At 45.3% G+C, this 24,041-nt stretch overlaps 2 protein-coding genes across 3 annotated transcripts in view; one reads left to right on the top strand and one right to left on the bottom strand.

Moving 5' to 3' along the window:
• CS (citrate synthase) overlaps positions 1-2,372 on the top strand; it is a 37,070-nt gene extending 34,698 nt beyond the window's left edge. Inside the window, exon 11 of the mRNA XM_048490461.1 lies at positions 886-2,372. Coding sequence (XP_048346418.1) covers positions 886-1,056 — 171 coding nt within the window. The 3' untranslated portion in view covers positions 1,057-2,372. The remainder of the gene's footprint in view (positions 1-885) is intronic.
• A 3,455-nt stretch (positions 2,373-5,827) lies between these two features.
• COQ10A (coenzyme Q10A) lies at positions 5,828-23,668 on the bottom strand. Of its 2 annotated transcripts, none has more exons than XM_048490952.1 (6): positions 23,488-23,668; positions 14,045-14,206; positions 13,276-13,468; positions 12,781-12,882; positions 8,274-11,155; positions 5,828-8,159 (listed from the first exon to the last, which is right to left on the bottom strand). In XM_048490952.1, exons 1-5 carry the CDS (start codon positions 23,565-23,567, stop codon positions 10,988-10,990), a joined length of 705 nt encoding a protein of 234 aa, XP_048346909.1. In that variant the 5' UTR covers positions 23,568-23,668; the 3' UTR covers positions 5,828-8,159; positions 8,274-10,987. The 2 variants fall into 2 exon arrangements, with proteins under 2 accessions (XP_048346909.1, XP_048346910.1); XM_048490953.1 differs by having other exon boundaries at positions 23,451-23,564.
• Positions 23,669-24,041: the final 373 nt, after the last annotated feature.

The following is a 24,041-nucleotide window of genomic DNA, read 5'->3' as shown; positions in this document are numbered from 1 at the left end:
AGGGATAAAAATTCCTCATTACCAAGGTGCGGGAAAGAGAGCACAGTCCAGTCAACAGGAAGTTGGAGGAATCAACAAAAGCACGAGGGACATTTTTACCTACAAATAAGCCCAGCTGAAGTGTGATTGCTAGAAAAAAGATGGGGGCAAAAGTGTTCCTAAAAGAATCGATAGAAAAAAGGAAGGAATAGGAGGTAGATACTGACGGCTCAAGCAGAAGCCTGAAGATAAACTGAAACAATAAGCAGCAACCAACAGGGTGGTGCTGTGCTGAAAACCCCTAATTCGAAGCATCATCTCGATCTCTCATTCCCTCACCAAGACTTGTGTTGATGCAGGATTGAATTTGTTAATAGCTACAGCTTAAAATTAGATTAATAAACTGAACTTCAAATGGTTTGGGTGTCTCCTTGGAAATGGGGATTCTGATGACCCTTTAAAAAAAAGAAAACATGTTCACTTCTCTAAAGACGAAACTGAACAAATCCTTTGGGAAAACTTGAGTTGTTGGAAGAACTGTGAGTTTGCATGTGCCTTTCCATTCAGGATTCGAGGAAGCTTGTTATGATGAGAACGTTCACAGATTTATTCTATTAATGGCCATTTGCCAGAAAATCTAAGATGCACACTCTCTGCATCACTCTTGTGCTTTTTAGAAAGGCTAGGGCAGCTACGAGGTAGCTGGAGAGGTTTTGCAGGTTGGGCTTCCAGAGGTCTTGAGCATCCATTAGATATGATAGCAGCCAAATGAGGGGACATGAGGAGACAGAAGAAGGGGATAACCTTCGTGGGCAACACAGAGGAGGTATATTCTCATTGGCTGCGACTGGAGCAGTCTCCCCTTTTCTTGGCAACCTTCTAACTATGGATTCTTTTTCTCCACAGTACTATGGCATGAAGGAGATGAACTACTACACGGTCCTGTTCGGCGTCTCTCGAGCCCTCGGTGTTCTGTCTCAACTCATCTGGAGCCGGGCGCTTGGCTTCCCCTTAGAGAGACCCAAATCTATGAGCACGGATGGGCTGATGGTTCTTGTAGGTGCCAAGTCTGATTAAAACCAAGGATGTGGCAGGGAGTAGCTATTATGGGAATGGTCAAAATGATGCAACTTTTTGGTTTTGTTCAAAAGGGCCTTGACAGGATCTTTCCTTTGGAGGCACTGACCATCACATTTTCAGGTTATTTATGGGATAAATTCAGCTGAAACTAGAAACGTATCTCCCCACCCCCACCCCTTCCAATTACCTCTTAATACCACCAAAAGTTAGTTTAGACTCTCAAGTGCAGGGCCCAGGGCAGTTCTTCCCAACCTGAGTTGATATCCCAGGCCAGAGAGTGGGTTGATTTCTAGTTCTGGTGTTACTACTTCATTGCCCTGTGTTGCTGGCCAGGAGCAGAGGATACTTCTCCATTTAACAATCATGTTGTATCACATGCTGCTTTTATATCAGCTGGATCACCATTTCCCCTCCGTGCAGAGAGCTTCTGCGTTCTGAACAATGTCCTCTTTTTCTATGCCAGCTTGGAACACTGTGAGGAGGGAAGGGAGGTTCTTGCCCCCCTCGTATGCTCAGTCTCCTGCTCCCTGCGTGTTGTCATATGCTCCCTTCCTCTCTGCTGTAAAACAGCAGGATTTGTGCTCTTAAAGGCAGAGCAAGGTAGGCTGCAGCTCCCCAATCCTTGTCTGTGCTCAGTAGAAGAGTAAAACTTACTCCCCTTACTTATCTGAGGGGCAGTACTACTCTTCCCCCATGCCAGCTGCCACAGCAACTGATTGTCCCAATTTGTACTGGCGCCCATTCAACACCCCCATTCCCTGTCCTTGGGAGACTGTTCTTTGTTGCCAAAGGCAGAATTCTGGTGAACATCTGCCAGGCACCGAAATCTCCCGATCCCCTCCTGTTTAGCCTAAAGGGGGATAAGGCACAGGACGCTTGAAGCAAGTGCCTTCTCCCTCTGTGTTTTGATTTCAGTGTTGGTGCTGTGGTATTGAAAAGGTGGGGTTGTCCAAATCTTAGTGGATGATATTTGGCAACACGTTTGTTTCCCAGAACGTCAGCCATGGTGATAACTGCCACAGAGAGCTCAGCGGGCTAGCCGTAACTTGAGCAACGGTGGCAAAGAATACAACCTGTCTCCTGGCCTCCTTTCCTTGCTAGAAAGGACTTCATACACTCCTATTTTTGTTTTGTTTTTTTTTCTGTGTGTTTGTGTGAAATCCCTTGACCCCCTTAAACCACAAAAAAAGGAAAGAAACCCCACTCTTTAAGGCACAGTGTACTTGGCTGTGCGAGCATCTGCATCCTGTTGCAAACTTCAGGTGGTTCTGTACAAACTGCAAAATAAATGTTTTTATTAACAAGTTACAGAATTCAAGTGTCTGGTCCCTGTTCCTCAAGCTACATCAAGCTCTCGGTTTTTGTACTGGAGTTCTCACTGCTTCCAGTGATTCTGTGCCCCCTAACCTGGTTTTATGGCATTGTGTGACTGCAACAGATCCTAACCCTAAGATGTAGAATAGAGATGTCAATTTAGAGCAGGGATGTCCAGCTCTGGCGCTTCAGATGTTCATGGACTGCAATTCCCATCAGCCCTTGCTGGCTTAGAGCTTTAATTAACATAATTTGACCTATGCATTGTGAAAGGCTTTCGCAGCTGGAATCAACTGGCTGTTGTGGGTTTTCTGGGCTGTGTGGCCATGGTCTGGTAGTTTTTGCTCGTAACATTTCACCTGTATCTATGGCTGGCATCTTCTGTCTCTCCATTAGATACCTCTGAAGATGCCTGCCATAAATGCGAGCAAAACATTAGGAGCAAAAACTACCAGACCATGGCCAGACAGTCTGAAAAACCAACAATAGCCAAAAATTTGATCTTCTAATCTTTTCCACTGCAGCTGAAATGAAGGCTGGGCAACCAGTTGTCACAAATGCAGAGGAATAGTCTCACAGTTCTTATTTTCTGTCTCTTGTAGGGGATATTACTAGCTTACCTATTTCAACTTTTAGTACATCTGTTGCATTATTTCATGTTTCTTCTATGATAATATGGTGACTTGAGTTTCATGCCATTCCGAGATTGTCTTTTTGCACATAGACTAATCTCCCCCCCCCCAACTTTCCCTACAAACACCTACTTAACTTCCTCTGTGGTTCCAAGCATTCTGACACGAACTTCAGTCTGTGGCAGTGCAGCAGATGGAAGTATTTCCCGAAATTTGATTTTTGTATTCGTAGGCCGGCAAACTGGATTAGCAAGTGTCTCTTTTTGCTGTATCAATGGCTTTTCATATCATGGGAATTTCTCAATTGCTACAGCAGTGTACATGCATACTGGCCAACTATACAACATACTGTGTATGTTATCGGTTGTATCTCCTTTGTGGAGTGCTAACATGCTGATAGAAATGTTCCTACATTAACCCGGGGGGGGGGGGGGATCTTTTGCTGTTCTTAAGACTCCTATGAGAGGTCCAGCCCCTGTCTAGGTTGCTAAACCAGTTCCATTGAAAATCTGAAAGTTAGCTAGAAAAACACTACTCAGTTCACCCTTTTTAATTTATATTACTGTTGGCAGAAACAAGCAACCGGGGCATCCTCGCGTGCAGTTGAGCTCAGGTAAAACAATATGTGTATTTACTGAGTCACTATTCAGCAGCTGCAGGTTTTGATGTCTTTTCTGGACTTTCTAATAATCTGGTCACAACCCCTTATCTATTGTCTTTCAGGAAATGGGAGCGGTTGGGGGGGGGGGGGGTTCCTGCTTTTTAAAGTCCAGCTGGATGAGCCTGGATGTATAACTTTCAACTTGTACATTTACCTTTGGCAAGAGAATTCTAATCTGGCTGAAGATACACTTGGAGAGAAGCTGCAACTGGATTGGGGGAGTGGAAAGCCCACCAGTTGCCATTTGCTGTAAATCAGGGGTCTGCAACCTGCGGCTCTCCAGATGTTCATGAACTACAAATCCCATCAGCCCCTGCCAGCATGAGCCGCAGGTTGCAGACCCCTGCTCTAAATGAAACCAACGGCCTTTAAGGGGGAGTGGCCAGCCCCAATAGCAGCCCCCTAGGTAAGGAGGTAAGGAGAATAAGGTGACCTGTGTTATCACTTCAAGACAACAACACTTGCAGGGCAAGCAGCAATCCTGTTCTCAAGTTACGGTCAGTGCATGTACATCTTGTACATACATCTGTTTGTAAGAAAAGAGCCAATGTGTGATCAGTTTACAAATGAGGCTGGGGACCCATACCTGGCTAAATGTGGGGTTTAAATCACACGTCCAGATGTACATGCATTGAATAAATTTAAGTGAACACTATAGGCAGTGTTCACTGTACTTTGAATAGACCTGGTGGGAGAGAAGGAACAGATGTGCAGAAGCTTGGTGCGCTACATCTTGAAGCACTCCCCAACATCTGTTTTGGCACTTGAAAAGGCCGTGGGAGGGGGATAAGAGTTTTTCCTCCCACTGAGCTGTAGGCCCAATCATGGTCAAGCCCCCACTCTGTTTCTAAATTGCCTCGTTAGAATTTACTGGAGTTCTCACTGCTTCCAGTGATTCTGTGCCCCCTAACCCAGTTACTGTGTCTGTTTCCTTATGGCATTGTGAGACTGCAGCAGATCCATGGGTTCCGGCCTGTGGACACCACCATGTCCAGCTTGGCCCTAATTCTTTCATATGGAGTTCAGCAGTGCTAACACAAAATGGCTCTTGGAAAAAGTAGACTGTGAGCATATTCCTAAGGGCAGACTGCAATGGTATAATGTATATAAAGTATCATGTAAGAACCCCAACCTCAGCTGAACTTAGATAAGCCTTTCCTTGTTCTTAAAGAGTACTGGACACATGCTGGAAGGAAGCCACTGCTTGGAGAAGGAAGGGAAATGCTGCAACCCCTTCTGGAACGATGTTCCCAGAAGACTGCTGTAAATAGGCTGGATGGTTGGGTTTGTGCCATGTAGCAGAGGCTGCCCTTTGAGAAGACAGCCTGTCCCAGCAAAATAGAAGCAGCTGCAGGGCACAAGACCAATCAACATTTAGAAAAGGATTCACGTTATCTCAAACAGCACCCACATTCTTCCTGCCAAATTCTGGAAAGCCAGCCCAGCCTTTTCATGACAAGAGCCTCCAGTCAAGTGAGCCTTTGATGAAGCGGCATAATTCCAGGAGACCCTAGCATATATACTCTTTTTCTGAGTAAGTGACTCCTGTGAGCTATTGCCAGTCATTCTGTTCAAATGTAGGGTTTGCTCAAGCAATTCACTATCAGCCAACTTTAGACCTAAAGCATGGTGTATATCTCAGAAAGTACCTTCCAGAATAACAGCACTTTCTGAACGGAAGAAAAAGTACACACACAAGGGAAGGGATGATAAAGCAAGCATAGGGTGCCCATAGTACTTTCCTCTGTTTTCATTGTAAAGGTCGGAGGTGTTCTGAAATACTCCTGTTGAAACTTGTGAGGTCCAATCAGGCTGGCTGCCCAGAGGCCTTTGCAATTCCTTCTCCACAATTTAGTTTTATCTCCCTTTCAATGAAGTTAGATGAGCAGGGCCACTGCAGTTATACCACTGGTGCTGCCCAACCTAAGTGCTCCTCAAACAGGTAGGCAAGGTCATAATCCAGAAGGTGCGGTGCTAGGAATATAGCTTAAACGTCTGGCTGTACCCAGAACAGGTACTGGAGAGCCCCACGCCATCTGTAAACCCTGCAGCCCTTCCGGTTCCACCCCATCTCAGGAGCCTTGTAGCACCAACTTTAGTGCAACCCATATCAATGTTTCAGCCGTAACACTGATGGTCTTCAAAAACACGCCATACAATCTTTTGCAAATAGTTTTTTTAATTGGTCTATAAAATGCTCTTAAGATTGGTTCAGTGTTAACTTTTGTGGGGACAGGGTTTGCACATACCAAATTATTTTTCCTCTTATCACTTGATCTTGCTTCCCTGCCCCTGTCTTTTCCTCCAGCAGTAATCCCTTTTCCTAACAAGCTGAGGTAGCATGCACCTGGCTACACAGCATGAGGCAGATGGAGACAGAAGAAGCGACAGGTAAGTGACAGCAAAAGGCACTGCAACATCTACACCAGAACTGCTTTGATCTCAAAAGCAGAAAGATTGGGGGCTCATCATAGGGTGGCTTAAGATTCAATGAGTTGAAAAAGTCAGGACACCAGACTCACAGGTGCCAGGGGACGTCAGCCGACAATGGAAGACACAACAAGATGTGCATTGCCAACCAAGCGGAAGTCCAGCATAGATCTCATTGATGCAAAGCCCATGCCAGAGAAACTGAGGCTCAGCAGAGGCTGAGAAATTTCAGTCAAACAGGAATTGAGCTTCACAAACACTTACGCAGAATGCTTTTGCACATTTTTGCCATAAGCAGAAGCCTCACCCCAAATACACACACCTAGCACTAAATTCCATTGAAACCAATAAGACGTTAGTCACATTTTAATATCTTGAGGAGACCTGATGCCATGTTTTGTTTCCGTCCATCTAGAGGGGACTCAGCTGAGATATACATTAACACAATTCATGATTCAAAGGATCAAGTTTATAACAATTCAAAGTCACACAGGAAAAAATAGTCTCAGTAGAGCAGGGGTGTCCAACTCTGGCGCTTTGGCCATGCCAGCAGGGGCTGATGGGAACTGTAGTCCATGAACATCTGAAGCACCAGAGTTGGACACCCCTGCATTAGACTTTCTACTTCCCATCTGTCAAAAAAAACAACTCAAGAAAAACCCAAGCTTTAGCACATGCCAGTCAGTCTTGGTCCTTTCTTAGCAAGTGTATAATGGTGATGGTGAAAGCTTGCATTTCATCACTCCAATGAGCATCTTGGTTTTTATTTTTTAAAAGCAGCTTTCTCTCATGGTTATGAAGGACGTTTCCCACCAGGAGGTTAGAACACCAAAGGTACAAACAATATGATTGGCAGGATCAGTGGCATACCAGCTCTGGAGAACAGGTCCCAGCAACCTTATGGGATGAGTCTGCACAGAAGGAACCCAGCCAGCAGAGTCTGTACAGTTACTTCTGATCTGACTCTAGCCATGCATACCTGGAAAGGCTGATTTTCCTTGAAGCCCTTTCAGGCCCATAGGAAGATCATTCCTGCGGTTGGTTGTAGGACTGGCATGCAGTAAGAATCACATAGATCAGGGCAGTACAGGAAGGAGAGGGGAGGGATGAAGTGGTCCACAAGCAGTGTTTCACCGATGGAAGTGAAGAGGCAGCAATTTTACCTCCTTCTCCATCCACACCACAGCCCTGGATCCACACAGCTGTTCCTCTGCGCAGGCCGCACCTCCAAGTAGAAAGCAGCCAGCTTGGTGGAATGCACACAGCCAGACTCAGGAAGAGAAACCATTGAGGCAGGTATTCAGGCTCAGAAGCAATTGCTTTTATCTAGGGATGGCTGCGTTACATACAAAAACAGGAAACTCCTGCCCAAGAAAAGCTGTTCTGCACTAAGAAAAGCTGAATGCAGTGACCTATATGAACGATACTAATTAAGTGCATCATTTCACCCCCTCCCCGCCTCCACATCCTTTCTTGACACTGTTTATTTGACCGTTTGAGTTTTCAAATAAGAGGAATATGCCCCAAATACTGGAAACCTTAGCCATTCTTCTGACTTCTGAGACCTTAGTAGGCATTTCCTCTGCATTTTCACACATCTTCATAGCCATGAGGGCTAAAAACCTGCTTTTCTACTTTACAAAAACAAAAAATTGAGATTTGCAGGAAGCTGAATCCTATGCTCAGTACCCAAGCGCCTCTCCACACACACACAGCACTTTTGCAGAATAGGGGCACACAGAGCCACGCTTTCTTTGAATCACTAGCCTCTTGAGGTGACAAATGGCTTCCTACATACACACTCCAGACTCTGGCACAACTAAGCAAGTAACAGTCTAACAAGTGCAACCTAAAGCATGTTCAGAGAGAAGAAAGTTCTACTGAGTTCAGTGAGATTTATTCCCAAGTAAGCGCACAGGAGATTGCAACCTGATCAGTGACTTTGTACTAAAATTCCTAGATAAGCTTTAGGAAATTTGCGCTGAAGGGAAAACGTTTTCTTATTGGCGGGGAATCTTTCAATAAAGCGTATGAATTGTTGGTCTAAACCAGGGGGTGTCCAACTCTGGTGCTTCAGATGTTCATGGACTACAATTCCCATCAGCCCAATTGGCCATGCCAGCAGGGGCTGATGGGAATTGTAGTCCATGAACACCTGAAGCACCAGAGTTGGACACCTCTGGCTTAAACCAATACAGTCCCACTGATCATGAAGTAGCTCTACATTGCACAAGTTGATATTTGAAGACCACCGGAAATGAGAAGGAACTGGACTCAAGGAGCTACCAGAAATCCAGGTTGATCATTCAGTATAAATGGCAGCCAAGCAATCTTTCCACAGGGAAGTAAACGACAGAGGCACCACACAGATTTAACAGTAGTTGGCAGACAAGATACGCAAAGGTTCAACAGGAGAACAACCAGCTCTCTGTGAGGCAAAGGGAAGCCATCAGAGAAAGACACTGGCTCCGGCAGAATTGCCACGCTATGTCAGAAGTGACTAGTCAGGTATCTCCACCGCAGCAGGCAATCTCGCATCAAGATGCAGATTTGTCTGAGAAGGATCATCCCAATGGCCGCATGTTACTTGCTTCCCACTATGCCTAATATGGCTTCAAATCTGTGACCCAGCCCTTTGAGAAGTTTTAGCAAGCTAGCCATTTGCTAAGCAAAAGTTTTGGCAGTGTGCCTTTTTTTACCTAAGTGTCAATCAGAAGGCTGATTCTACGTAGTCTGAGCTACAAAGAGAAGCTGGGAGGTCTCTAAGTAGGGCTGGAACTTGATCCTGGAAGAAACCCCAGAGGATGATGGTGTCACAGCAGAAAGGCAAGCCTCTATGGAGTCACTTGCCAGACAAAAACTTTTCAGCATACCGGCTTAATGTTAGTACTACTTTTCTGCAAACGTTTGAGGAAGTAAAGCAGAAGGCCGGCAAGCTGTGCCTAAGATTTATCTAGCTACCCTATTCCCAGTCCTCCCCACCTGCACAACTCAATTTAATATTCTCCTCCTTTCCCCCTCCCGCTTTTTTCCTCCTGCAAACTAGCCCCATTCAAGAAAGTCAACGGTAAACTATGACAGCAATCATGTGCACTTCCATCCTCTCACTCATCCACTCTCAGGATTCAAATCATGCAGTTCGCTGCATTGCTCGGCTTCTGGTATCGCAGGATTTGAAGCATGGCAGCTCTGCTCTCTTATAAGGCAGACCCCCTAACCCAACCCCAGCAATAACATGCATCCACAGTTTGTGCAAAATGTGTATCTAGCTTAGGTAAACGTTTCTTCCTGACTAGCCGAGTGTGGCGAAGTCAAGGAAAACAAACTGGATCTCTGAAAGAGAGCTCTCCTGGGATATCCACACTGGGGTCGTGATGGGAACTGAAGGCAGTTTCTGGGACAGCTAAATAGGTTGACAGTGGCCATGTGATAAGAGTTTCAGGGGGCAGAGAACACCAGAAACGGTGGCTTCCAGATGAAGCTCTTGAAGAGAGTGGAACCCTAGTCACTCCTCTCTAGTCACTCACTTCCAGATGAACCCTCTGCAATGCACAGCACACAAGGTACAGTCACTCTCCTGGTGCAGAAAGAGCAACCGTGGTTGTGGGGGGCCAAGAGAGGCGGGAAAGAGACCCTATCCCAAAGCAATCAACCCTCAACCTAAGGCCTTTCCCTAGCCACTGTATAGAGCATCAGCATGCAACCATAGAGCTGATAAAATGGAGGAAGTTTGCTCACACCGCAGTTCCAGGGCCTCCAGCTCTCAATCTGCCTTGGTCAGTTTTCTCTACTATGGAAGGTAATAGACATTTCTCTCTCTACCTGCCACTGGGACCCAGGTAATGCTTGAGTGCTTGGAATTTGGATCTAAACAAGCCAGGAGACACAGGAATCTGGACTTTAAAGAAAACTCTGTTGGCAGTCACAACAGACCATGTGGTTTCTCTTTGCCTTGCCTTCCTCCCACTCATTTGTGGCCTTCTCATACCTCTTTTCTAAAGTTACCAGATTCCAGGAATAACCTTGACATTTGGTAAGCATTTCAGCCTTCGTTTGGCATGCATCTTTGAGTCTCAAAACTCTTTACACGCAGCTATCCTAGACATCCTAACTACAAACAAAGGACAGGGACATGAGGAAGATCAGTCCAGGCCAGCCGAAGCAGTACAGATACACTGCTTGCTTGTTTTGATCCTGCCCTCAGCAGTCATCACAGAACATCTCCTTTCCTCCACCATTGTCCCTACCAGCTGCCTGCCTCCCTTCTAATAAGTTTGTGCACTCTCCCTTCTGGCTTCCAATGTTCCCAAGCGAGGCTGGAACAACAATATTGCTGCAGCATATTCAACCCCTGAACAAAACTATCAGGCAACTGGTCCAGCCCCTCTCCCCATTCAAATTGCCAAGCGGTAGCTTCAGTTCGTTTATTCACATGATTTAAGAGGCACAAAAAAGAACCTGATTGCGAACATGAGCGCTTCTGCTACCTTGCTCTCAAGAAACCGAGGTTGGCACTGTCCACAGCCTAAGGCAGCCACACTGGCGTATACCACGGGGTGAAGGACAATGGGATGGAGAGGAAATCCTCAGATCGGGGGATTTTAAAAAGGAGGAAAGCTTAAAATAAAATCTGCTAACACAAAAAAGAAGAAGTAACCCAGCATAGCGCAGCCAGGCAAATCAGAAGGTTGAGAGGTTGTTCCACAGTCAACACAGCAACCCAGCCCCGTTTTCCGGAACAAGTCTCTTCATCACATGAGATCCGGTGGATAAATTAGACAGGATACTGGGAGAAACCAAATAAATAGGTAAAAAGAGACGGCTGGATAAGCCCTTGAGTGTTTATCCCAGCACACAGAGTCCTGCAGCCTCCACAGCAGCTGGGCAGCCTTCACGTCTGGTGTACCTCGTGGAACATGAGCTCCCGGGGAATGCGAGTCTCAGGGCCGAAGTTCTTTCCCGCTCGCCGCTCAAAGGCTGCCACCATCTGTTTGACCACCTCGTCGAAGAAAACTGTGGCCAGTTGCGAGTGAAGCAAGGAACGGAACTCAAAAGAAATCTGAGTAGAGAAGGAGGAGGAGTTTCAGACATTGCAATTCAGCCACAGGTCACAGAGACGGAGGACAGGGAGCTGCCAAATCTTTCTCTAACAGGGTGAAAACACTACATTGTGACAACACTTAAATGTGAGAATTCTGTTTTTCCTGAATTAGGGAAGTTATATTTCCTTTATAAAGCCTGTATACTGCCCCTGCTTTGTTGGGTAGTCTATGATTAGATATAGAATATGTGCCACTACCCAAGTGTACCACTAAGTTTATAGAAGATGTGCCACTACCCAAGTGTAGCTCTGACAAGGTTAACAGAGGACAGGGCCAGAAAGAAGACAACTGCAATAGTTAAAAGTTTACATTCAAGTTCCTGGGAGAACTATTCCAGCAAAGCATTTCTAGTGCTGCAGAAGAATGCGTCAACAACAGAAGGCAGACTTAGCGTCACTACTGCTTGAGGTCTTCACCTGAATTTCTCTCCCCAGTCACTGTCGTCCTTCGTTGGCTGGGGAAGAGTCTACAAGATGCTACCTGCATCCTACAGTGTTTGGTAAACCCTCTCCCCTGCCAAAGGCAGCACTATCTGCATGCCAGGAACTTGAAGAGGACTCTGTCCAAAGGCAGAAATTGCTTTATAGGTCTCAAGCATAAAATTTTGAAGGCTAAGCAGAGAGCCACACTGTTAACATTGGCTGGGATTATTTAAGAGTACAGGAAAAGCAGGCCAACTTCTGCTTTATGATTCTACTTGGAGAGCAGCAGCACCAGCTCATGCGTCCCATAGAAAATGGCCACACTTTAGCAGGGAGACACAGAATGAATCATGATTGAGGCATACTCAGCAGCATTACTTGATCATGAAGTCTAGCCAGGTCAAGAGCTGTGGCTCAAAACCTCACTTGCTCTCCAACAGCCAGGGACTGACTGCAAGAGGCCCAATGCCTGAGAATTTTCCTCTTGCACAGATGCAAGTTATAAGTAGAAGAGATCAGTTATCAGTACAAATGTAAGTTATGAGTAGAACATCTGCTCCCTTTACCGATTAATGCTTGAGACAAAGCTCAGTTGTCGCAGCTAGCACAGAGCAGAAGTTCAAGATCTGGGAGACCAAGATAAGTACTTCCATTCTATCACAGAAGCTCCCTGAAAGTGACTATGAGCCAATCACTGTCACTCAGCCTAACCTATCTCACAAGCTTGATATTGCAAGGATAAAAACAGAGAAGAGGAGAGTGATGTGCTAAGCTGCTCTGGATTCCTAAGCGGGGTGGGGTAAAACAAAATAGAACTATCTCAATAAATACATTTCCCGCAACTTGACAGATCCTGGGTGACCTTGGGCGAGTCACAGCTTTTTGGAGCTCTCTCAGCCCCACCCACCTCACAGGGTGTTTGTTGTGAGGGGGGAAGGGCAAGGAGCTTGTAAGCCCCTTTGAGTCTCCTACAGGAGAGATAGGGGGGATATAAATCAAAACTCTTCTTCTTCATCCTGGGTTCTGTCTCTTCAAAGCCATACACAAGCATAATCCTTTCTCAATATACAAGGGTCAAACGTCATCCTTATTTTAACAGACTGGTGAAGCTGTCATACAAGGTAAGATGTGCTAGCAGCCTTTCAGACATACGTGCTTACCGAGAAGTCCACTGTGCATGTGCGAGGGTAGCCAGGAATGCCAGGGCTGAAACGCCAGCTAGTCTCCAGATGGTTGAACAACTTCCCATCTGTGCAGACAGCCTGAAAGAGAGCAGAGGCAGGGTCAGGGGATGACAGTGCTAACAAGGCCTATCTTGTTTCTGCACAACTATCAAGGACCATCAAGCACAACCAAGGCCAACTCTAGACTCCAAGTGCCAATCATAGTTCTGTGGCCCTGGTTCACCCATCAACCTTTGAACTGCATCTGCCATGAAAGACTCACTGCTGATCTTCCAAAAGGCCCTTTTCTAAGTAGAGTCAAAGGAATATATTTCATATTTCTTCCAACTAAGCTACTGAAATGATATTTAAGCTATCTGAGTTCTAGGGGCAGAGTGTTCATTCAGCGTATCAGTTCTTTAAAGAAATATTTTAAATGCCAAAGAATCCCCATCCTAGAGAAATTCACAGGTAGAAACACACAAAACGCACCTTCACTAAATGGGGTCGCACCAGCGTCACGATAGATGTGTAACGTTCCACAACAGGAGGGAATCCAACTTCCAGTTGGGCCTTTGCATGGCCTGTGCGCTTAGAGATCACAACTGATTTCTTGCACCAAGGAACAAAGTCTTTGTATTCATCCACATTTGACACAACATCGTACATTTCCTGCATGGAGTAACTGCAAGTAAGAGAAGAATATGTTCAGGAGCCAGGCAGCATTTCTACTCTCGTACTTAAAAGACTGACATCACATCTCATAGGAAATGCAAGCCACCATTTAACTGAAGTGTGCAGGGAACTGGGTTCGTAAAAGCAGAATAGCTACAGCCACACCTAGTGAAAATTGGCTCTTCAATATGCTCTGTTGTAAGCCTCCTCAGAGGTCGACAAGGTGAACATTTTCTATCTCTAAGTGCAGGGCTGGAGAAAGGGGGAACTGCGCCCGGGTCACGCGTGCATCCTGCACCCCTGCCTGCCCCCACCATGGCGCACCCTCCTTCCCCCTTGGCGCTACGCCACTGTCTATGTGGCATTCCCTACCATCTACTAAGAATTTAAGTGACTTGTTCAAGCTCAAATGTAGTACTAGGAACTGTAGTACTAGGAACTAGTGTCGCTCTGCATATTCTATGACCTCTCAGGAAAGCAAAGTGAAAGATGCTCAGATAAGTTCTACAGATTGGGTCAATGTATCATGCTACTTCCCTCTAAGCATAAATATCCCGCTCATCTTCCTGTGAAACAAGCAGCTCACCCAATGATTCTCCTTTCTGAATATTCCTTCCGTTTGTTGGTGAAAGGTGCTGTGAAGTTGATGAACGTCCGGCTGTGCTGGGCACTGAGATCCCTGTCGAGGTTGCCAATAGCACGCGGAGCTTGGATCATCAAAATCCCACAGGACGGCAGGTACCTGAAACTACAAATCCCTTGGAATTAGTAGGCCTGGAAAGTCAATTTGCCTTACCAGAAATTAATCATAAAGGGGTCACACTGGATTAAGAACATTAACAAAAAACAAGATGGGGATTCATGGTGTCTTTTAAAAGCCCTCTTCCTTACTCACTGATGAATTTCAAAGAAGCATGACCTAGAACTCTCTTCGGCATTCAAATCCTATGAGGAAATGCAAACACCTTTCATGTTGCCTCCACAGGAATATCAATCGGCAAGCCTGATCCTGGGAAAATCACGCTCCAAGAACAATGGTGCTTGTTCTTCTCGAGGCTCCTACACTACCTCTGAATCCTACAGTCCTCTCTTACACTTGCAAGAGTGTTGATCTCTTCATGGTTGTGGAAATGCATAATCCATCTACCAAAGGGGAAAGAAGGGTGATGCATCACTAACAAATATGACTCGTGGGATTCAGTCCACCAGGACGTTCTCCTGCACAAGACCAGTGAGATCACTGGAAACTGCATAATAGCAATACCAGGATTATTGCAGACCCTGCTTATTTCAATTGAGCTTGTGGATTGGGCATGATGATTCTTATAACCCCCCTTTCTTACTGGGACTTAAGACAGGTTGTAGGGTATAAAACATTTTCAACCACACAGCATAAGACAGTGATAGCAATCCTTTTCGAGATCAAGTGCCCAAATTGCAACCCAAGACCCACTTATTTATCACAAAGTGCCAAAACAGCAATTTAACCTGAATACTGAAGTTATAGTTTAGAAAAAAACAGTTGGCTCCAAGGCGTGCGTTACTTGGGAGTAAGCTTGGTGGTAGTTGGTGGCTTTGCTTTGAAGCAATCATGCAACTCTTCCAATGGGTGAATCATGACCCTAGGAGGGTTTACTCAGAAGCAAGTCCCATTGTCAGCAACCGAGCTTACTCCCACTTTAGTTCTTCACATGAAAATCAGTGGGGTTTAACAGCGCTTAACAGAGTTACTGACACTGCTTTTCCAAAACTAGGTCTTAGGTTTAATGCTAATAATCGAGCCCAGTGCCCCAGGCCAGCCTAGATGTGTGTGTGTGTGTGGGGGCAACTCTGCGTGTGGCCACAGAGAGGGCTCTGAGTGCCACCTCTGGCACCCATGCCATACGTTCACCACCACTGGCATAAGAGAACCCTTGAACAAAGCAACTGGACTAGGATTATAGAATTAAAGAACAAGGGGAACTAAGCAAGATATACTGTACCACAGCATCATTCAGACTTCCTCCCACCTGTGTATGTGTATTTTGGGCTAGCTGTTCATCGACACATCTTGCAGCTGAATTGCAAGCGTTTTCTGTCAGACAAAGCACATGCCCAACATCTGGATCTCTAGTCAGGACTATTAAACCCTTCTAAAACAGTAAGGTGGTTTTCTATTCCACAGCTTGCTCAAAATTGCATGGCAGGAAGCATCAGACAGGATTATACAAGTCCCTCTGCCCTTCCTTCTGCATTGGCATGGCACACAGGCTCTTGGCTGACTTACACTACTAAGCCCTCCAACTGTATCACATGAGTTGTTGCATCAGCCAATAAATGCTTGGAATGCCCATCTAGGGAAGACAGAGCGAGCAGTCTAACCTGAGAAGAGGAAAAGGAAAAAGCAGCACTTCTGCAGGACTAGGAAGGTTGCAGGCTGCTTTCATTCCCAATCCCTTATTCACTGTCAAAGTCTAGAAGAAAGTAGCTACCTTTTTGCAATCACACAGTAGAAGGTAAGGACGTGCCCATTTGTTAGTCCTCGCCATAGTGTAAGGGGATTACAACTGCGAACTGCCCAAGTTTATCTTGCCTTTAGCCAAGGGCACAATCTGCCTTTGCCAGGAACAAGAGAAAACCAGAAACACTGTCTCAATTCTATCCATCTTTCAGCATCTGTGGCATGGGCGCTATGCAGGACTGAGGCAGTTACCCAGGGAAACAAAAGAGCTACCAGAGAATCCAAAAGAGAGACCCAGCAACAGTGGCGTACCTAGGCAAACTGGAGCCCTGGGCAAAACCTGAGTTTGATCCCCCCCCCCCCCATGGGCGGCCACCCTCTCCCACCGTGACCAAACAATGATTTTTTTCCACCAGGTCATTTCAAAGTCACCATCACATTATAGAACATGCCCCAACTCACAAATCTGAACACAGCAATGGGCCATGCCACGCAGCAGAAATATTTTTTGAAAACATTTTCAAAATGCTTTCAAAATGTTTTATTACTGCTATGAAAACATTTTATCCCTTCAATTGGGGGAAACAGCATCACTTTCAATGTTATTTAAACTGGGGACCCCAGATTCTCCCTTTAAGGTGGATTTAAAAGGAGAATCTGGGCTCCCTAGTTTAAACAAGTGATGCTGAAATCCACCCCCAAATAGCATTATTTTCAATGGGGTTTAAACTAGAGAGCCCAGTTTCTCCTTTTAAATCCACCTTAAAGGAAGAATCTGGGGTCACCAGTTTAAACAACATTGAAAGTGATGCTGTTTTGGGGTGGATTCTCCCCCACTCTGAAACAGCATCACTTTCAATGTTTAAACTGGGGACCTCAGATTCTCCCTTTAAATCCATGCTGAAGGGGGTGGATTTAATAATAATAATAATAACCTTTATTAAGCATTGAGAGAATAAAAGAAAGAAAGAAAAGAAGCGTTGGCAGGAAGGGGGTGGATTTAAAAGTAAAATCTGGGGAAATTTAGGGGGTGCCGGCTGTCAGGGATGCAATTATTAAGATAGCAGCACCAAAATTTCAGAGTATCTTCGTGAGACCCTACTGGTGATACCACCCAGGTTTAGTGAAGTTTGGTTCAGGGGGTCCAAACTTATGGACCCTCAAAGTTGTAGCCCCCATCTCCTATTAGCTCCCATTGGAAACAATGGGGGATGGGGCACCCCCTTTGGGAGTCCATACCTTTGGACTCCCTAAACCAAACCTCACCAAACCTGGGTGATATCATCAGGAGAGGCTCCTGAAAACCCCCTGAAATTTTGGTGCTGCTAGCCTAAAAACGGTGCCCTCTGCAGGCCAAAAATGGAAAAACACTGAAAATACAAAAAATCCAACAAACTAACCTGTAGTTTTTGCGCCTCCCCCCCCCCCCCCCACAAGGGGGTGCTCTGGGCAACTGTTCACTTTGCCCAATGGGAGGAACGCCTCTGCCCAGCAAGGTGTTATGAAATGGCCAGTTTTTTATTTACTAAATGCAATGCAATGCAATTCAACCCAGGATTGCTCATTTAGTATGGGAAAGTTACAGCAAGTTCAGGGACAAAGGGACTCGGGAAAGAAAGGCCAGTTACCAAAATAGCTGCCTTGGCTGGTTACATATTTGTCTTGGGGTTGTGCCAAGCAACCTCAGGTGCTTGAGAAAAGGATTCTTATGTAAGGAAGTTAAGGCACAGGTAATGCACCACTGCAGAACCAGGTGCTTTTAAATTCAGGATTGCATAACCAGGAAGTTCTCAGTAGATAGCCTTCACCAAGCCTTTTAAAGCTCACTGGCTTTCTCTCCAGAAGGAAGCAACCGTGCTAGAGGTTACATACTGCATATTGCCACCATTCTCCTCTTCCCCTCCCTCACCCAGTTGTAGGCACAAGCAGACTTTTAAGCTGTGATCTCAGGCCATGCCTCAAGGCTACATCTGTGACCATCAAGAGCTGTTCTACTGGATTTGGGCCACAGTGATGGAACCTCACTGGCTGATGCCTTTTGGGGCTCAAACTCAATGGACTGGCATGCCAAGAACAACTCAGAAAAGAACCTGCTGATGGGAATTGTAGTCCATGAACACCTGAAGTACCAGAGTTGGACAGCCCTGACCTAAGGTCTTCACCTCTAAAATGAAGCAAGACAGACCTATTCCGTCAGGCTTATGGTCGAATACAGCAATGAGGATTCCGACGACATGCCTCGCTTTCCCTGCTTTCATCTCTGTTATTCTCTTGGGGTATTATTTATGCTTTAATTTGTATTCTTTGCTGACTGACCTCCACTGTTAGTTAAGGTGCATAAATATGACCATACTGATGGGTTTTTAAAATGATTATGGCTGATTTTATTGTACATGTTGTGACTGGGTTTTTTTCCAAAAAGTTTTTACATTTACCACAAAGACTTCCAATTTCGTCTTCACTGAGTATTAACACAAAAAGATATTAGTACCCGTTCTTTTATAACATAGGTAAAATTGGATATACAGGTTTGCTGTTACCTGTGACTGTAGTTCATTGGATCATTTAGTTACTACCAATAAACGTCACACTTTTCTCCACTAGTTCTTAATTTGATAATCTGCTAACCTTCAAAACCGCTCGTCATCAATTCAGTTTTTTCTGTTTGCCCAAATAATCTATCAAGGGTTTCCAATTATCCGAAAGTTTAACTTAATCATTTTCTCAAAATAACGAAGAGAATTTGGCTATCTCTGCCAACTCTAACACCATCACTGCTGTAAGGGGCCCTGAATCCATAAATCAATAGATTAATAAATATAAGCTGTGATGGGGAGGAAGCGAATTCAGAAACTATCTGCACTATGGTCAAGAGGGACATCAAAATCCATTGAGTTACAATCTGTCACAAACATCTTTTCAATTGTCAAATAGTACCATCGGGAGGTCTAATGGTGAATCTAACAGAATGCTTCAAACTTCTGTTTTTTTCACTAATATATATTCATTATTAAAAGCAATAGATTCGGATCACAACAGCCTCCAACTAGAAAATATCCACCATGATGGAAAAGCTCGTTCTTCCCTGAGAAAATGGGGCATATGTGTGGGAGGGGGAGAACAATCCCCCAATTAAATAAATTGGATATTTATGTAGCACTTTTCTACATGCTTCAAGCACTTGCGTAAGTTAATAGTGTGTAACTACAGGTGTCAAAGCAGTAGAGAATGAGAGACAATAGTTTGATTTCAGCCACCAAATAAAAGTATGAACCTGCCTTACTTCAAGTCAGACCACTGGATTATCTAGCACAGGCCATCTTCTCTGTCTGGATGTGCTTCTCTGGAATCTCAAGCAGAACTATCCCTACCACAGCTGCCAAAAATATTTTACCTGGAAGTTCTGGAAACGAAAAAGAACACCTTTTGCATTCAAAGCATGTATTAGAATCATGGAGTTGGACGAGACCACAAGGGTCATCCAGGGCAACCACTTTGCCATGCAGGAGCATACAATCAAAGTACTCCCAACAGATGGGCATCCAGCCCCTGTTAAAAAAACCTGCCACATCAAATCGCTGACTCGAGTTTAGCTTGTGGTCTACTAACACTCCCAGATCCCTTTCACATGTACTGAGGTTAGCCAGGTATCACCTGTGTAGGAGCAGCAGTGGTGTAGTGGTTAAGAGCAGGTGTACTCTAATCTGGAGGAACCGGGTTTGATTCCCTACTCTGCCACCTGAGCTGTGGAGGCTTATCTGGGGAATTCAGATTAGCCTGTACACTCCCACACACGCCAGCTGGGTGACCTTGGGCTAGTCACAGTTCTTCTGAGCTCTCTCAGCCCCACCTACCTCACAGGGTGTTTGTTGTGAGGGGGGAAGGGAAAGGAGTTTGTAAGCCCCTTTGAGTCACCTATAGGAAAGGGGGGAGATAAATCCAACTCTTCCTCTTCTTCTTCCTCTTCCTCCTCCTCTTCTTCTTCCTTATATCTACGCATTTCATTGTTTTTTAGTGATCTACCACTGCATTATGTGTGAGCCGAGTTTGTGCTCTTCACCACTTTACCAGCTTAGGGAAGGACAAGTATTCAAGTGCCCTCTCTTACGACAGCTTGGAGACAAAATGCTAAAACATCTTTATACAGCAGAAACACTGCACCAGAGACCATCAGCTGCCTGATGTCCCTCCAAAACTCAACTTTACCTTGGAGAACTGTGGTACTTCCCACTGGTACTTCCCAACTGTGGTACTTCCCAAGTCATGCATTTCAAGTCATGCATCTAAGGACCAAACTAGATGTGCTTGTTCTTGAAGAGTTGGGTCTGGGTTCCCTGCTGCCCCATAGCAACTGCAAAGAATAGTTTTTAAAAATAACGTAGAGTCCATTTGGGCTTGTAACATCATTGCACGGGGAGGAAGGGCTCGTGCCTCCCCCACACCAAATTGGGGCAGTGTCATTTCCCCCATTTATACAGCTACACATGAACTGAATACTGCACATGCAGCAGTAAAAATGGGGATCTCCCAGTGCTCTTTCACCAAGGGGAAAATGGCTCAGGCGGAAGCAGAAGCCCCTCCTCCCTCTGCAGCAGTATTTTGAGGCCAAATGGGGACCCCTTCTTTATTTTTAAAACAGCCATCCCTATTTGTTTCTGTGAAGTCAAGCCACCATGACATGGCAGCGCATAATCCTGGCACTTCCCAGTGTGGTTGGAGCACTGCTAGAAGTGGTAGTGTGTGCAGTCTTCCATGTGTATCTATCAGTGTATCCTGATCTCTACTTCTTCAAATGCAGTTGCCTTTACGTTAGCAGAAGCACTAAAAAAAAAAGTTGCAATACACTATATGCAAAGAAAACTTCATTATATCCAAACTGTTACATCCATTTGTACAAGCGCTAAGGCTACACTTGTAGTCTAATTTGTGTTTGCACACCAGTTGTTTAATAATCCATTTCATACAATTATAATCAACCTGTAGAGCGAGGTGCTCGGGGAATGATGCTATAATGGTGGAATAAAGCAGACCTATCACCTACCACAGCCGCTTTTTCCATTCACGGAATACCACCAAGCTGTAGAGTAATTCTTCTCAAATTTCACTGGACATGTGCCAATATATGCTTTCTGATCAGAAATGGGTGTAATTCAGATGCCAAGAAAAAAAAGTACTATTGGAAGCTGCCCAAAAGTCACCAGTCTTGAATCCAGTCAGAGGGAGCCAAAAGCCACACTGAAGGTGACTTTACTGTGTCACCAGCTCTTCCACCACACCGCATTTCTATGAAGCTCTCTGAATATTAACAAATCATGTCTGATTAGTGACGAAACAAGCACTACCAACATTCTCAGACTTGAAGGGTAAAGGGAGCAGAATGTTGTGTCTTCCTGTCAGCTTTGGGTCTGATCTGAGAACCGCTTTGTTTCACTGCTCCTACAGCCAACAGGGTCTAACAAGATGAATTAAGCCTGAAGATTATTCATAGCATTTTTAAAATAACAGCTATGTTTCTGCCAGTTGCTCAGACACTTAGTTCTCACCTTGCTTTCATCTCCAAACAATACGTTTCTCTTAAAGCCTTACAGAGATTTTTGCTGTACTGTTGTCTATGCCAATAAAGGCTTGCTGCTGCTTACAGAGATTATATTGTTGTAATAAGGAATTGCTCTAAATTGCCAACTGTCAAATAATATGAGGCATATCTATTAATATTACAATAGTATAATTCTCTTAGGCGTTCACATCTCCAAAGCTGGACTGAGGTCCCTTCCATACATGCAGAATAATGCACTTTCAATCTACTTCCACAATTGTTTGCAAGTGGATTTTGCTATTCCGCCCAGTAAAATCCAGCTGCAAAGTGCATTGAAAGTGCATTATTTTGCATGTGTGGAAGGGGCCTAAGAGATTCCTATACAGTTGAATGAGCACTAGGCATGCGCTGCTTCTACTCACATACTCAGTTCTCTGACATAATCAGCAAAAAAAACCAGCGTGCTTTTCAGAGTAAATCAATCTGTATTCACCATCCCCACTGCAGAAATCAACAAGAACTGAAAGAGTCTGTTCGTGTGAGCAGGATTGCAGTTACATTTGTAGAAAACTGTGGTAGTAGGAAGTGCTGTCAAGTCACAGCTCATTTATAGTGACTCTGTAGGCGGGGCATTCAAGAAAGGAGATGTTCAGATGTGGTTTGCCATTGCCTGCTTCTGTGAGGAAACTGTGGTATTCCTTGGTGTCTCCCCTCCCAAATACTAACCAGGGCTACTGCTCAGCTTCCAAGATCAGGCCAGGTGAGGGCTTTAGAAAATTAGGATTTTCAAATAGAGCCATCAATGGTTAGCAGACATTTAAACATGGTGATCAATAGCAATTGTACTGTGCTGTTGGAGAAACACATTTTAAAGCATTAAGAGTAGCAGGGAGAACCAGAACCTGCCTCTTTAAACATGACACCAGACTGAAACAGCACCATGGATTGGAAGGGATGCTGTCTACGTGCTGCCTATTTGCTGTTCCTTTCCGGTAGAACCCTCCTGCTGGGTACTGAATACAAAAGTTATGCATGTACACTACATCTCCATGGTGTAGAAAGCAAAATATTCTGCCAGCACTGGTTTCCAAACCCATCCAAAAAGTGGAGACCCCTGATCTAGATTATATAATCTATATTAAATAATCTAGAACAATGGTGGCGAACCTATGGCACTCCAGATGTTCATGGACTACAATTCCCATCAGCCCCTGCCAGCATGGCCAATTGGGGATGATGGCAATTGTAGTCCATGAACATCTGAGTGTCACAGGCTCGCCACCACGGATCTAGGATATACACCTCTTCCACACACTTTAATGTGAACAGATCTCTTTCCCTGCGGGAACATATCCAGTAGAGAACCCATTGTAGTCATTTTCTGGGCCAACAACCGCAGGATACTACCCATTAAGACCCCAGCCAAGCCAGCTGCACTCGCCCCAATTGGTTTCCTTCCCAGTTGTCACCTCTTCAACAACCTTCATGACTGTTTCCAGCTCCCAACTACAGCCAGCAAATCTCAACTATAAGAGAATATCCATTTTAACCTCTGCCTCTCCTTCCTCTTAGCTCCTCTGATTGCTCTCCAATGGGACACAAGCAGCTGCTTCTTCCCAATTCCTTGAAATGGCATAATTTAGTTAAAAATCAAAGATAGAAGAACCCATAGCTACTCTCCCACCCCTGCGGAGGACTGCCGGATGTCCCTTATTCGTTTAACGTTATTTTAAAGGCTTGCCTTCCTTCTCTTCTCAATATTTTAAGGGGAGCCTCTTATCTCAAAGGGTGACCAGTTTGTTCTCCCTTCTCAGAGTCTATGCTTTAACAGCTGTAGGAAGCAGAGAAATCCAACATGCACATTTTTGCCCGCCATGAAGACGGAGGGAGCGTCGAACCTGCCCGCCCCCTGAAAAGCACAGGAGCCTTGCCAGGAAACACAAGTGGCTACCCTCATGGTGCCCCTTCCTATTGGACAAGCGGAGAGGGCAGCCTCCCTCACCCTCCCAGCCCCACCTGAAGCTCTTTTGCCGTCTTCCGTTGCATCGCTCACCTGCCAGCCGGGGGCGCTCTTAGCCGTACCCCTCCCCGAGATCCCAGTTGCAAAACTTCCCGGAGCCGGCGAGCCGCCATGAAGGGGGGAAACCTGAAGGAAATGGCTGACTGCCGGCTGCTCCAGTTCTGCCCGCGACCAGACACCGGCTCCGGACTCAAGCAGACCCTCCACCCTACCTACGTCAGTGATACCGTAAAAGACTTGTCCATTGCACGGGCCATGCCAGGACCAGTAAGCGCAGCTGACTGCAGGGGAGGAAGGGAGGCAGAGAGCGCACTTTTTGATGCATTGTTAATAGGGATCTTATGAGTACAAAAACTACCTCCGAGAGGCTGGTGGGGGTTGTAGTTTTTGAGGTCACTGAGGCAGCTTTAATATTGTTGGCTCTTCACTCCGAAAATGGGTGGGGATTGCAATTGCATTACTAGTTTTGTGTTGTTGTAGCCTCAGGGTCCGTTCCATGTGCCAGATTAAAATATAAGATATGCAAAGAAGATCTGGTTCATTGCAGGTGTTAGCAAAGTCAAAGACTTCCCACTTAGTCATTAGAG

The sequence above is a fragment of the Sphaerodactylus townsendi genome, linkage group LG03, assembly GCF_021028975.2.
Source record: "Sphaerodactylus townsendi isolate TG3544 linkage group LG03, MPM_Stown_v2.3, whole genome shotgun sequence".
Classification (NCBI taxonomy): domain Eukaryota; kingdom Metazoa; phylum Chordata; class Lepidosauria; order Squamata; family Sphaerodactylidae; genus Sphaerodactylus; species Sphaerodactylus townsendi.
Note: the sequence above shows the minus strand (reverse complement) of the source record. Positions and strands in the feature narration are given on the sequence as shown.

Coding starts and splice junctions, on each gene's coding strand:
- COQ10A (XM_048490952.1), bottom strand. CDS start 23,567: ATGGCGGCTCGCCGGCTCCGGGAAGTTTTGCAACTGGGATCTCGGGGA. Junction 13,469..14,044: donor TCAGAAAGGAGAATCATTGG/GTGAGCTGCTTG, acceptor TCTTACTTGCAG/TTACTCCATGCAGGAAATGT. Junction 12,883..13,275: donor TGCGACCCCATTTAGTGAAG/GTGCGTTTTGTG, acceptor GCTCTCTTTCAG/GCTGTCTGCACAGATGGGAA.